General features: G+C 43.0%; 1 protein-coding gene across 1 annotated transcript in view; it reads left to right on the forward strand.

The window, feature by feature from the left end:
• Window positions 1-15,041, forward strand: part of PTPRT (protein tyrosine phosphatase receptor type T) — a gene marked incomplete at both ends in the record, with an annotated part of 423,019 nt that overhangs the window by 194,962 nt on the left and 213,016 nt on the right. Inside the window, one exon of the mRNA XM_082292624.1 lies at window positions 13,137-13,430. Within this exon, the coding sequence (XP_082148750.1) occupies window positions 13,137-13,430 (294 nt within the window). The remainder of the gene's footprint in view (window positions 1-13,136; window positions 13,431-15,041) is intronic.

Consider the following 15,041-nt stretch of genomic DNA (forward strand, 5'->3'; position numbering starts at 1 on the left):
TGCCAGGGTCCTACTAAGCAACAAATGGGTTCAGAGCAGGCACAGAGAAGATTCTGTTAGAAAATAGTTCCCTGTGGTGCTGGTTCTTATCAGCTTGCCTGTGAAGGATAAGGAATCATCAACATTTCAGATTACTGAGGAACAAAAGAGCAGAAACTTGGCTTATTTGCATCACAGTGGTAACTGCATTTATTTTGGACTTGTACCAGCGTAAACTAGAGAAGAACTGGGCACAGAGCCAAATAATCATTGTATTTCTTAAATAATTAAGTGAATCTACAAGGAGCTAAGCTGGTGAATGGCTAACAAGCTATTCATTAAAGCCAAGCACTGCACCACAGCCTGTATTTGTAACTCCAGAGATGTTCTACTGTTCCTAAGGACACCTTGGAAAGAGGAACTCTGAGTCTAGCATAAAGAATTTGGCTTAAAGCAAAAAGAATTTGTTTTAAATAGCCTCACCAAGCAGTAGACTTCTTTGGTGCAAGTATTTTGGGCAAGATTTGACCTACAGTATTGCTCCTCTGAAGGTGGTGATTTTATCTAGCGATTCACTTCTAGAGTTTTGTATTTGAGAACCATGCAGGGAATATAAATTTACAAGCTAGAGTAACAAATGGTTTTCTGTGGCACTGAACAAAGATCTCATCAGGTATTAACTGGAGCTTATTTGGACAATGGAGGTTTCTGCTTGTACAAACAGGAAATAGAAGAAAAATGGAAGAACTGAATTCTTTGCTGTGCTTATTTGGGTCAGATCCTTTCAGGCAGTTGTATAAGATTGTTTGAGGTGTTTGTGTTGCTGTTCTTCCTACAGGTGCTTTGTTTCAGTGAAAATCTGCAGTCCTGTTTCATGTGGAGACGTGTAGGAATGGAATGTTTCACCAGGTACCTGACAGGAATTACTGACAGGATGAAGGGTTGAATTTTGACCCCATGCTTGATAATTACGTAGTGATAAAATCACTAACAGGCATTCCTGGTGATATAAGTGACAGCTTTATACTGTGACTCCTCTGCTTCAAATTTTGCTTTGATCTGCATCAACAGGAGTTCCACACATACAAAGTAAAGGAAAAATAAACCCTTATGTGTTCTAGCTCCAATTTATGAATATGTTACGTATGTAGCAAATGCATAATCAACATTTGATATTTTGTTTCAATGTGAAAGATGCAGCTCTAGAATTCAAAACGGAGATTTCCAAACTCTGTGGCATTTCCTTGTTGATCTTCCTTAATCCATCAGTGCTTAAAATCACAGAATAATGGAATCAAACATAATAACTTTTATAGTGAGTGAAGAAATACAGTCCTTGTACCAAGTGATAAGCATCCCTTACAAAGGAAAAAAAAAAAGTAATTTTCTAAATCATGATTTGAAATTCTAAAGTAGGAAGAAAACTTTTTGTACCTACTCCAATGTTGGTCACTTTGCATTTTTGTTGCTGATTCTTCAGTTTTGCAGGGTGACAACTTGTTCAGGCTGCTGCTAATTATGTGTTCCCTATTGTGGTAATTGGCATCTCTCAATTTTGTTGTTATGACTACAAAGTACTTGGAGCCAGGCTGATGATGCAGGAAGGCTGCAGCCTCTCTTGCTGGCTGACACTCATCCCTGCTGCTTTCTGCTCTGCCTGGCCATGTGTGCTGTTACAAACTGGTGCAGAGACTCTTTCTAGAGTTCTTAGCACCAGGATGTTGGAGACATCACAGAAATGTGAGTTCTGCAGGTATATACGTCTACAAACACATATAATCCACATTTCTCAGTCAGAAGTGGCCTTAAATCCACTCTACAGCAGTGAAGTGCTTCATAAGGCTTTGCCTTATGCTTAGGTAGTCTGTTGTCCTCGTTTCACCCAGAAAACTTGGGTGAATTGCTGTTCATTGATGACCCTTGACCTGTTAGGGAACACAAGTATTTGGAATTGGCAGATTGTATATCAAACCTTGTATACCAGCATGCATCATCCTGAAAGAGTGGCCAGCCAGTATGATCTTTGTACTGTTATTATATATTATTATATACTAAAAAAAAGTTTCCCTGATGTCCTAGTAGATTTTCCATCCTCCTTTCCGCCGTGTTTTTAGCTTTTGCAGCACATGCAGAATCTCTGGGATTTGGTCAGTGTTTGCCTGTAGGGGACCAGACTATGTAAGGAACTCTCAGCTGATTAAATCAGTAAATCCAAATTGAATCTGGACCTTCTCAGGAAAGCCCAGGTTCAATTTGCATTGATTGGGGGAGTGATAATATACTGGGAGCAGAAAGCTCTGCACAGGGAAGTGCCTCACTGAAGAAACCACTGGCACTGGTTAGTCATACATGCAGATATTGCCTGGACATCTGCTTTAGGAAGACTTGTGGTACAGTAAATATTTATCTTCCAGCTCCTTGAAAAAACCTTTTAACACATGTCTACTATTAAAGCATGTATTTTGTAATAGGAGTCTTCTTTGAAGGAGCCCAGTTCGAGGCCTTGGTGGATCTGCATAAAATTTGGTATGATGGGAATGAAACACAGCTTCTCCTCTAGATGGACAGGATTTCCCTTACATAACCCCAAATGCAGGACACAAAATTGAACTAACACTGGTTTTGAGATAAAGACTCATTAAAAATCACTTCATTCCTGTAATTTAAACTCCAGAGGCCATAATGCATCTCTTTCAAACCTTTTGTCTGGTGGTAGGAGAGCTTGTTTTTATTTACTGTCTCAGGGGCGAGACAGCAGAAAATAAGAGTAAATAAAGAGTTCCTTAACTAACTGCAGACATTCTTGGAAATACTGGGAGTCCTATAAAAAAAAGTAAAACTGTAACATCCAGGATCCTAGATCTCTGGTGGCCTCCAAGTCTTTAGGGTCAATAGGATCTACTCTGAGGTGTTTTTGCACTTCCACTCAGAAGCAGAATGTTTGGTTCTTCCCTTGGGGAAATAAGGCAGTTGAAATACATCAGCTTTACTGCAAACATTCCGTCTTGGGAGCACACCTTTGTGAAGCAGGCAGGCTTTCTCTTGAGTGTGCTGTACACTAGAGACACTGGCACATGGCTTAGAGGTGGAAGAGATCCCTTTCTGCTCTGGAAATTGCCATGGAACTTGAAGCTGTTCTTCTTGATTTTCAACTTCCTGGACAGTGATTGTTTTGGCCACCACAGGCAAAGGTTCTTGCCATGCAGATTTGGTAATAAACTGGTAGGTTTCTTATGCAGCTGTGTAGGCAGTGTGGCTTTTGTGGCAGCAGAGCAGTTACTGGCAATGGACCTGGCTCTCTTTCACACTCTGTTGTCAAGAGTGGAAGGATGATTAACCTTTGTCTTGAATTTCTGGGATGAAATGTGCTACTTTAGGTGCAAACCATCGGACAGTTTAGGTGTTATTACTGGGAATGTTTTGGAATCTGCATGAGGAACATTTAAAAATCCCTGCTATCCGGTTATTCAAGTACTTTCTTCAGGTTTCCCAGGGTGCAGATCTGTTCTTACCCCAGAGAAAGGAGTAAAGAGAGAAAACTTTTAAATCTGAATGAAGCATAACAGCAAACCCTGCTCTTCCCTTGGGCTATTAATGTTCCCACAATCTGCCCAGGTCTGTAATTTCAGTCAGTTAAGGCAGGAGGAATGACTGCCCAAAATGAGCACTCGGCAAAGTACCTTTTGAAATTAGTCATGTCTGCTTCATCCAAGTTTCATACTGAGATCAGAACTGTGTTTTTGCGCAGGTTAATATCAAGCAAACCTGCACAGAGGTGACTACCCACTCTGAGACTTGGTTGCCTGGATAGTTTTTTAAATGCTGCTTCAGGATATAAAGCTGAAAAAGCTGGAAAGTTCCTTGGGTTGGGTCTCCCTGAGATCCCCGTTGGCACATTTGTTATCTACTATTCCAGCATCAGCTCTTTTTTATGTTAAATTTGACTTGCCTCCTCATGGTCAAATGTGATCCATGCTTTTCACAGATCTGTTAGAGGAAAATAAATGCTTAAATGAGAACATTTTTCTTTGTGGACTGAAAAAGCCCTAAATTTATATGTCAAGCCTGGCAGATGCTTCTTTGTAGGAGGTCATAAAGTCTGTAGGCTGGAACACAAGTTCTGCATTCAGTCTCTGGCCCTGTAGCCGCCCATTAATCATTATTTCCAGTTATAAAACAATATATTCCCAGTTGCTTCACCAGGGTTTTGTGGGGATTAACTGTGAGCAGAGCCTGGAAGTGCCCTGTGGTGCACACAGCAGTGTCCTCACCCTGAGTGGACCCAGCACTGGGTACTGGTTGTGTCTGAGAGAGGAGGGATCAGTGTCAGTGCCTGGGGACATTGTTGAGTCTGACTCCCTGCCGTGATACTCTCTCCTGGTTAACTCCAGCCTGGCTCCTTCCTCAGTTCTCCTTCCTGCTCTCCATCAGTCCTGCACATCTCCAGGTGGTGGACAGGGATGTAAAGGACAATGGGATTTTTCCTACCCCACTATGCCTCAGATGAAGTGAAGCATCCTGCCTCAGGCTATTCCTGCAAACCTGGCAGGTAACTATGGATTAAGCTGCTTAATCAATCCAGACAAACCATTCCATGCTGCTTCCTGGTGGTCAGTACCTCCAGTCACTTGCCATTTCAGCAGCTTAGAGACTAATGATCCTTCATTCTGCAGACAGAGATGTGCCAGGAAGAAAAAGTTGCTAAACAGCCACTCAAGAGAGAGCTTTAAAATCCTTTTGCCTCTGTCCTTTCCCACCACCATCAGCTGGTAGCATAGCAACTGCTGAAGCTGCTTGAACTTGAGTTGACCTGAAATTACATGTTTCTCAGTTTACATGTTTATTAAAGCCTTTCTACTTTTTTAGTGCTTGTTGAGTTTACATTTTTCAGTCCCTGTGGGAGATTAGCAGCTTGTTCATGCAGAAAGCAGAAATAAACTTAATAACATGTGATAGATGAGCTCAGATGGACCCTGGAATTAGAAACATGAGGGAGAGCTGAAGGTGGCCCTGAGCAGTGACTGCTGGAGAGGCCCCTGGTTTTGGTAGGATGTGGATGCAGTTTTCCGTATCCTTGTACAGACTTTGTGGAGCCACGAGGAAGAGCAGCATCCCCCAGGCTGTTTTCTCAGACTTTAGTGTTGGAGAAGGGGCTGTTGAAGGAAGCAGAGTGGATTGGAAATCAGCAGAGATTGATTGTAGTAACCCTGGGGTTTGTCACCTGGGGGAGGGAGAACTCAGGAACAGGTTCAGGAGTAACCTGCAGCTTGAATGATGGTTGGTGCAGGTGCAGTTGCAGCAATTTCTAGTGGAGGAATCAGTTTTGACCAGAGTTTCTGGAAAGCTCCTGTATTTCCATCTCCCTTGTTGAAGGAGAGATGGTGCTTAGTTCTCACACTTTTGTAATGACTGTATTCAGATATGTTCTTATGTTAAAGCTTAACTTGTGTTTCTTCATGGATCATTTCAAGATTAATATAAAACCTCAGTCTACACCTAGCTGATGGGCCTGTCATCAAGGGAAACGAGGGAAGTAGCAAAAATTAAGCATTGCTAATTGTTATATAAGGAAAATATATCAAAGATCAGTCTGCAGAACAGGTCTTGGTTCAAGCCTGCTGGCCATGCTCCTTGTGGAGCAAAATGGAGCAGTTAGATGCTGTGTGGAGTAAGTCATGGTCTTTCTATTTTTACTGGTATTTTGGTCAAATGAAAGCTGAACCATTTTTATGTGTGTGGCACAATCTCAACAGATGGGACTAAGATGCTCCAGTCTCTGAACAGTCTTAGTAAGGGAACGAAATCCTTTCCCTGACAGGCACTTTGAGAACTGAATTATTAAATCAAACAGCATCACTGTCACCAGTGCACGCTTTGGCTGCATATATAAAAGCAAAGTGAGTTGTGCTCACCTTTTCAGAGAAAGGCATCATCATTTATCTTCATGTGACTGCAGCACCTGAGTTCTGCTGCCCTGAGAGAGGGCTTTCAGAGAGAATTCAAAGGGCTTAGAGGTGCTATTTTTTGGCTTTCCCCTTGATAGACTGATCCAGTACCTCTCTGTGTTTCACACAGAGGGCCGTGTGCTGAGAAAATAAAGAGTAAGGAGGTAAAATATATCTCACTCCTATTTTAATACCAGTCAAAAGATGGGGGGGATCAGGGAGCAGTTAATTTTACCTGTCTTAGATATGTGCCTTAAGGTGAGCCCATTTCACTCCATTGGCAATAAAGGGAACCTGAGATAATTAGTACAGGCTGGAACATGGAGCAGCTACATAGTGAAAGCCAGGCTATTTGTAATCAGCTCATGGATGCCAAGAAGTCCTTGTGCTGGGCCCCTCGTGGCCCATGAAAGATCCCTGTAAAGAGAGTGACATCCCACAAGCACACCACTCCTCCGTGATGTGTGTTTGTAGCTATTTTGCAGCTGACAAAGTCAGAAAATTACAGGCGCTTTAAAACTGAGAGTTAATTGTCCATGATCCCAGCCCTGGGGAGCTTGTTGTTCCTGGAGATTACCTACAGAGCCTGCCTGAGCACTGTGGAGGGCAGCGCTCCCATCCGTGTTGGAAAGGTGGCCTGCTGGCACAAGGCTTGGGAATGTGTTTGCTGCAGAACTGGAGATTCCTGCACATCAATACTGAGAGTCTGTAGCCACCTTTTTAACTCTGTTACAGTACAAATGATGACTCAAAGAGAAGCATTCAGGTCTAATCTATGTGAGTTGTTGTAATAAGCTTTACAATTAGAGCACAGGCTCTTCCATCTAATTCACTTAATTTACGCTGGGAAATGAGATACTGTTCAACTAATCCAATGCTATTTTCCTCTTTATTAGAGAATGAAAGCATCCTCTGAGGCTCTGGTGGGATTCAGACTAAGCTTCTGAGACACAAATAGTGTGAAATGCTAATGAATTAGCACGCTGCTGTAATTCCCACTTGGGATCTGGTGCCCCTCTCCTTCAGCCTCTCACACCATTGGAAGGGTTGGCAGGAGGCACTGGGCCTGTACCAGCTCTTTGTGCATGCAGGCTGGCTCTGTAAATGTTTGATAAGATGACACTGATACAAAGGAACCCTCTTCAACCAGGATTTGTTCCAGCTGCCTTGTCTGGTGACTGCAGTGCTTTCAGGAAAGGGTTAAGACGTTTTCTCCTGCTTTGCAGTAACCCCTGTGAGCGTGGCTGTCTCTCTTTAATCCGAGACAGCTGCTTAGTTTAGAAGACATTTGAGTCACCAAGGGGCATTTGCTCTGCTTCTTGAGGGAAAAGACACAGAGAATGCTTTCTGTTTTCTTAAGGCTGTTGGATCAAGTTCTCCCTTCATATCTGTGTACTACACCTGCGCTGGTGGGAGATGCTACAGAATAGTCTGTAGTCTTCAAATTTGGGGGTTGACAGCAGGCAAGCATCCTGCCAAATGTTTGGTCTCTTGGCTTTCTTTGGTGTTACTGATTGCTGTCCCCTGGGTTCTGCTCATCCCATTTTCACTGCTGTTGTGCTGATTCTTTGTCCACTTTGTTCAATTCTTTCGCATTTTCTGGCTCACTTTTGCTTTCTCCCTTGCTTTTTGTACATGAAATGTGTGGCGAGTTCCCTGCAGACAGAAGCACCAGCTCTCGAGGGAAAAGCAAAAAGACAAAAGCACATTACGTGCTGTGGCAAATGAGTATTTTATGTCACAGAGTACTAAAGTCACTCATTGCTGTGTTAGTGAATTCTGTGTTGGGAAGAAGCATCAGAGAGAGAGCAGTGACATGGAATTTGTTACATGATCTGTAGAACAGGGCTCCATCCCACAGTACAGGAATGCTCACAGAGGAGAAGAGGTGTATGGGTGATGTTTGTCTGCTGGGAATGCTCTGTCCATAATGGGGTGCAAAACCAAACAGTAAATGCTTTGCACCTCTGAAATTTATAAACCTGTGAAACCACTGCCCCTTGGTCTACAGGCTGGAGAAATCCTAAATCTTCCTCTTCTCTCACTCCACTGGGTTTTGGCTTTAATTAAATATTCAGAATTGTTGATTTCAGAATTGCTTCTGGGCACATTCCTGGGGCTCAGACAGACCATCTCATTTGCTGGTGCAGTTTACCTGGGCAGGTGAATTAATGAATGATTTCTTGCTGCTGCTGGCACACTCTCATAGCAACACGTGCCACTGCTGTCAGCCTGTTACAGTTCTGAGAGACAGACCTGGATGTCCCTCTTAGACAGAAACTCTTAGTGCGGTGTCCGTGCAGTGAAATCTTCTCCTGCTAAATGTTGTGAAATCCAGGTGCCGTTTTTCTTGCATGTAATAAATGGAACTGGAAATTTGGACCATCACTAGACAGCAAAATTTACCTGCTGCATTTATGACAGTGAAAGGAAGTGTGAAAATAAGCAATGCCAGTATAAATATTGGCATTCAGAGCCCTGAAGGCTCAATGCTATGGTGCAAAACTAGAAAAGGTACCCCTGGATGCTGCTCAGATAGTCTGGCTATTGCATAGAAAACTATATAGTTATTTTTTGTTCTGCGTTTTCTGCTTAAAAGAGTTTTGAGAATCTTAGAATTTGGTTTCCTTGCCTTTCAGTCCCATCTTCATCTGTTTGGCAATCACAGTCCATAGCTGCTCGTTTAGGACATGATGAGAAAAGCTTTTATAATTCCCATTAGTAGGGGCATGAGCAGGATTGTGTTGGAAAACACAGATCCTGCCTGTCAGGGAAAGGTCTTTGGGTAGCAGGTCCCATCTTCACCTTTTCAGCCCCCAAAGAATAAGAACCACAGTGTCTCTTCTGATCTTATTTTAGAACCTGTGCTCTGTTGAATGCATGTGAGGAAACAAAACCCAGAACTTTTGCACTTGGTGATACACCAGAGTTTTGTGGCACTGGGGGTTCTTTTTGTCTAAAACCAGCCACAGCCCGTCCCATGCAAATGAGAGTTTATGGTCACCTTGTCTGTACAGTTTATCAGATGGTTTTGTTATGAATAAGGGAGAAATTAAAAAAAGCATATAAAATTCATAGTTTAAGAGGCGTATCCAGCTGGTTTAAGATTGCATTTTCTATAATGTCTTTCTTTATGGATTATTTCACAGGAGAAAGTGGTAACAGGTGTTGAGGATTTTTCTCTAGTTTTTCAGTTTTCCCAGTTGCATCTTAAGGATTCACGGAGCCAATTCTTCTTCCATCATGTAAAAATTGCTTAGAATTGCCTTGCTTAGAAAGCCAAATAGAGAAATATTCCAGCAGTAGAGTAGAAACACTCAGAAATATTTGCCAAAAAGTAAAATGCATTTGTTTTCCACAATAGATGGAAAGTAGAGTGTTAATGGTACCAAGTGTAAGAGTTGAGGAGGTGTCTGGGTGATGCTCTTTGTCCTTGCAGAATCCCAAAAAGGTTTGGGTTTGGAAAAGACCTTAAAGCTCATCTCATCCCATCCCATGCCTTGGGACACCTTCCACTATCCCAGGCTGCTCCAAGCCCTGTCCAGCCTGGCCTTGGACACTGCCAGGGATCCAGGGGCAGCCACAGCTGCTCTGGGCACCCTGTGCCAGGGCCTGCCCACCTTCACAGGGAAGAATTTCTAACATCCAGTGCCTCACCCTCTGTCAGTTTAAAGCCATCGCCCCTTGTCCTGTCACTAGGTATGATCGAGTTTTAGGTGGTCCTGCAAGGAACAGGGAGTGGGACTTGATACTCTCTAGTTCTGCTTGGTCTATTCTGGTCCTTCACATTAATTTTGTTTTCTCATGCTCTTTGCATTACTAAAATTCACATCATTTTCAAGCTCTAACAGTGTTCAGCCTTCTGAGCTGTAGACAGGAGCTGTATTTTCTTTTCTAACAGGAGGGGAAAGGCAGACCCCCAGTTCCCTTTGTGTCTGCACAACTGGACCTGCTTTTAGAGTCAATGAAATCTACCTGTGGTCAATAACTCCCTTTTTTTTTTTTTTTTGAGCCTGTACTACATATGTCTTTTTTAAAAAAAAAAAAAAGTGAGCACCCATAAGCCCATTTTTCTGTGTCCTTCCCAGGTCTGCAATTCAGGCTGGATATTCCAGCTGCAGCAATCCAGTTCCAGATGTGCTCATTGCTGGAGAGCCTTTGGCTTCCTCCTCTCTGCCTGGAGGAGGTGGGACAGTGGCTGAAAGGGAGCAACAGTCCAGGCAAAGCTTGTGATAGGAAATAGTGTTGGGATGCAATGGGGCTTAAAATATAGTTGTTCACAATTACATGTGTACAAGGCCAACCTGTCACCATGTTTATTTAATTAAGGTCAAATTGAGATTTTAATTAAAATAGCAAGCTCATAACATCAGGCTGGTCATCTGTAACTGGCTTTTGTAACAGAGAGCAAAAAAATGCTCCTCATTTATGTGCCAGTTTTGCTAAATAATGGGTAACTTGTTTAGATCACTTGCAGTAATTTGACACAAAGTGATATTTAAAAAACAGCTTTTGCTCCGGTTGGTGCCAGTAGGAAAGAATCCATTATTTTCAGTGAGGTGGGATTGATCCTCGAATAACTACTGGAAGAGTTGCTTATCTCTGTTCCTTAAATTCAGAAAATAGGAGCAACAACTTAAATTCCTAATTTTACAATATTTTGCAGCAAGCACCTGTTTTTCAAATGGTGTAAAGAAAGGGGAAAATGGGAGGAAAAAGGGAAACCACCATCATTTTTTTTTTTTTCTGGTGGGGGTGATTTGGATTGGGATTAAAAGTAGGGAAGATGGGCATGCTGGGTGACACCGTAATTTAAATCAGTTTGGCAACAGTAGTTTCTAAACTCGCTAGATGAGATCTTCAAGTCTGCTTAGCAGGATAAACTGCTCTATTAATTAAGCTCAGCCCCATAAATCTCTTCTAACTTGCCATCAAATCCCAAAGTAACCTGGATCACACTGCTATTGAAGTCTGCAGCCCAGGAGAATGGAATTTAATATTTCATTTGTCTTGTGTTCAGCTATGATGTGACTTGTAAGATGTAGTTCTTGCATTGGGAATAAAAATCACCAAGTCTATCTTTTAATTGTCTTGCACCAAGAAACAAGTAATAAACTGCTGGTGATTTATAATAATTTGATTTTTAACGAAAATGTATCCACACACATTTCTTGTAAACAATTTTCTTGGAGAAATAGCTTTGTAAGTCAAAACATAATCAGCCTGGCATTTCATGTCAGAAAAGGATTCTGCCAGGAGTTATGGGAATGGTGCAGAATTAAAGCAGAAACAGACATTCCACAGCAAACATATCTGGCATCACTGATTATTGTTCAAGTTGGATACCTGCTGCAATTACAATTGAGATTGTTTTTTCTCCAGAGGTACAATGCACAACTCCTGCAGTCAGTCTCAAGGAGATAGAATGGTTTGTTGTGAACAGTTGAAGGAAATTAAATCAAGCAAAATTTCAGTCAATCAGTTTTTGTGCATTTGTTTCTCTTCACTGAGCAGATCTTAACCTGCGAGGATTGTCCTGAGGGGAAAATCCCGTCTTCCTCCTATGATGTGGTGCTCAAAGTCCTTTCATCCACATTTCTGTGGATCCTGGATTCTTCCAGTCCTCTGGGCTCTTTGAGGAACCATCTTTAGGAGAGAGGGGTTTAGAATGACTCCCACTGAACTCTAAATTTGTTATGTTGCAACATTTATGTGTTTCTTTTTCTGAGACGGAAATCACGGGATAGTTTGGGTTGGAAAGGACCTTAAAGCTCATCTCATCCTACCCCCTACCATGGGCAGGGACACCTTCCACTGTCCCAGGCTGCTCCAAGCCCCGTCCAACCTGGCCTTGGACACTGCCAGGGATCCAGGGGCAGCCACAGCTTCTCTGGGCACCCTGTGCCAGTGTTTTAAGCCCCTGTTGATAACAATATTCTTTTTTGTTGCCTGATTTTCACAAGAGAATAGAGTTTGTGTCCTCTGGGCTGAGGGCAAACTGCATTAGAGTGTGGCAGAGGGAAAGCTCTACAAGATTCAGGAAATTGCTCATAATCTTGCAGTGTTCAGCTCAGGTTTTCAAAGGCACAAGGTGTATGCTATTCCTGTGGTTTCCAGTATGCAAGTGTTATTTACACTGATAGAAAGGGGAAGAAGAATAATAAAAATCAGGCAGGCAGCCAGAGCTCTGTAGGTTTTGTTTTTTTCTTTTCTTTTTTTTTTTTTTTCCTGTAGCTTCCATCAAAGGGAGCTGCTGAGATGTCTTTTATCAGCTTGCTTTGCGTTTTCTCACAGAGGTGATGCTCAATAGCTGGTTCCTGCCTCCTTGTGCTGCTTCTCAAACATCCAGGTGCTCTTCAGGTCTCATGCAGACTTTCTTGAGTACCTTTCCCTATGAAGCAAAGCAAACTTGGCAATCAAACACCATAGGAGGTGTTGATCCACTGTTGCCTTGGAGTTTTTCTTAGTTCTGAGCTACCAAGAGCCCCTCTTAGAGCCCGTTGCAGCAGCATCCAGGCTGCTGGTCACAGGATGATCACTGGTGTTTAAATTTGCTAATATTTTCTCAGCTAGTGCTTTGATTAGAAAATATATCCTGGTTTTTATCTCTATTTTTGGGGAGATAAGATCAGAAAATGAACAAGTGATTTGAGTTTTCCACTCGTTGCTAATTTTGTCATGTTTAGCATTAGAATTTGGCAGAACCATGGCACCACGATCAGTGATTGGGGTATTCTGCTCTGTCAGGTCACGGGGCAGAGGAAGGGCTGTGCTAGAGCCCTTTTATTGATGGTTTATGCTAAGGCCACTCAGTTGTCTTTATTTAAGATTTCTTTCTCCCTCCCTCACCCTCCAAGGTTCTGCTGAGTGCTGTTGCTCATATGTTTACAAGAGGGAGAAAGTATAAACCTCATAATGATCTAAAAGACACCTCTGTGTTCCATTTAAGACAGAAGCTGCTTTGTGGCTCCTGTATTTTCACAAGTGTTTCTGACTTGGTAACGCTACCCCCAGCGCAAGGGGGCTGAAATTTAAGCACAAAAAACCCAAGCCCAATTCTTTCCAGTAGCAGATTAAATGCTTATAAAAGATTTGGTAAACGAGAGGGGAAATCGTGCCTGTGTTACAAAAGGCTTTGGGACAGCCTGACTGCACAGATACGTGATGGGAATTTGGATTTTCTGACTCCTTGTGATGTGTTTTTGCCTCCAGAGCCGCCCACCCCGATCGCCCCTCCAGAGCTGCTGGCTGTGGGAGCCACGTACCTGTGGATCAAACCCAACGCCAACTCCATCATCGGGGACGGGCCCATCATCCTGAAGGAGGTGGAGTACCGCACCACCACGGGCAACTGGGCAGAGACGCACATTGTGGACTCTCCCAACTACAAACTGTGGCACTTGGACCCCGACGTGGAGTACGAGATCCGAGTGCTGCTCACGCGCCCCGGGGAAGGGGGCACGGGGCCCCCCGGACCCCCCCTCACCACCAGGACCAAGTGTGCAGGTAAGGGTTCTGCTGCTCTCCCTCTGACAGATGCTCTGCCACACGTCCTTGGTGCAGTGCTCGGTCAGGGATCTGAACTGGCATTGTGAAGTTTGATGCATCCTGGAGTGTTTTGTGTTGGTCCACAGGCAGGTGTTTTAAGAACTGTTGTTTTTATGCGTGCGGTTTATCTGACAAACTTTTGCTGCAGCGTGAGGCTGCTTTCTGTTGGAATAGGCAAATAGATGACCAGTCCTCCAGTAGGAAAATTGTTCTTAAGACCAAGCTGTGATAAAATTTTCACCTCTAAGTGCATAACAAAATTTATGTTGTTCTTGGATAGTGGTTCTGCAGTGGTTATAAACAAATTGACACTGATATCAGTTTGAGTGTCCCGTGGGGAAGCTGGAAGCATTTAGTTTTTAAATTACATTTTTGTGTTCCATTTGATGGAACAGATTCCCCTCCTCATTTCTGATAAAGGACTGTGTTCAAACACTGTGCAGCACCTTCTTTTTCTCTTTCATATTGGAATGGATCAATTTTGATCCAGGGACAGAAGTAGTCTATCTTTCTTTCTAAGCCATATTGGACTGTGAAAAACTGACGGATGATGTTGCTCATCTTTCAGATGTATTGGCTATTCATCCTGTTGTCATACATTAATCATTAGCCATTAAGGGAAATCAAGCCCTGTGCCTGGCAAGGGGATGAGCAAAGCACTTTCCTCCCTCATGGTTTTTTTCCACCACAAAACTTCATTCTCTCTCATTTTTGTAATTTTTGCAAGGTCCTCACTGTGGTATGAACAAAGAACAGGCACTAAAAGGCTGCTCTCCTTTTGACACAGCCTTCTTTCCCTCCCCACAAATTAGTGGCTTACAACATGTGGATTTAGGTAGTGAAAAACTTACAAGAACATTCTGCTTCCTGTTACTCTTTCTGATCAAATAGCAAATCTGAAGCTAGAAGAAGGCTTCCAGAACAGCCTACATAATCCTGGGATGGGACTAAGCAGTGCAGTATTGGTGTTCCTCATCCACTTCATAGCAGGAACATTTCCAGCAACATCCTCTTTCTCTACCATGAGTGGAACCCTGGCAGGCTGACTGTGTTGTGGGTGGCACATCCCTTATTATGCAGGTTGTAAATTAGTGAACATTTAGTGCCCCTTTGAGAAGTTTTGGTTAAAAATAAATAAATCTGAGCATGAGGCCCTGTTTGCTTTGTTCAGCACCTGTCCTTGGGTAGGACACAGACAGAGGCTTTGCTGCAGCTGTGTGGAAGGCATGGAAGTGACGTGGATGATGTCCTGGCCTGTTTGGGAAGTTGGCACGTGTTCTGCTGCTCACCTTCTGGCTTTCTTCTGCTTCCCTAATGTGGTCAAATTCTCTGGCATCATCAGAAGTCACTGCAGGCCTGGCCTGGGACTGTGCATTTGCAAATGGAAACGTGACGTGCTCAGATTTGGTCTGGAGTGGATGTGTTGTCACTTGGCAGTCACACTCTCTGCAGCAGCCAAACTTGCAAACTTCTCTGCCTTACCTGTACAGAATGCTGGTTTAATTCAGGGGTTAAAGTAAAAAAAAATGCTCGCTTTGTGCATAATATTGTCTTGTCCTATGCCCCAAA

Source organism: Coloeus monedula, assembly GCF_965178545.1.
Source record: "Coloeus monedula genome assembly, chromosome: 17".
Taxonomy (NCBI): Eukaryota; Metazoa; Chordata; class Aves; order Passeriformes; family Corvidae; genus Coloeus; species Coloeus monedula.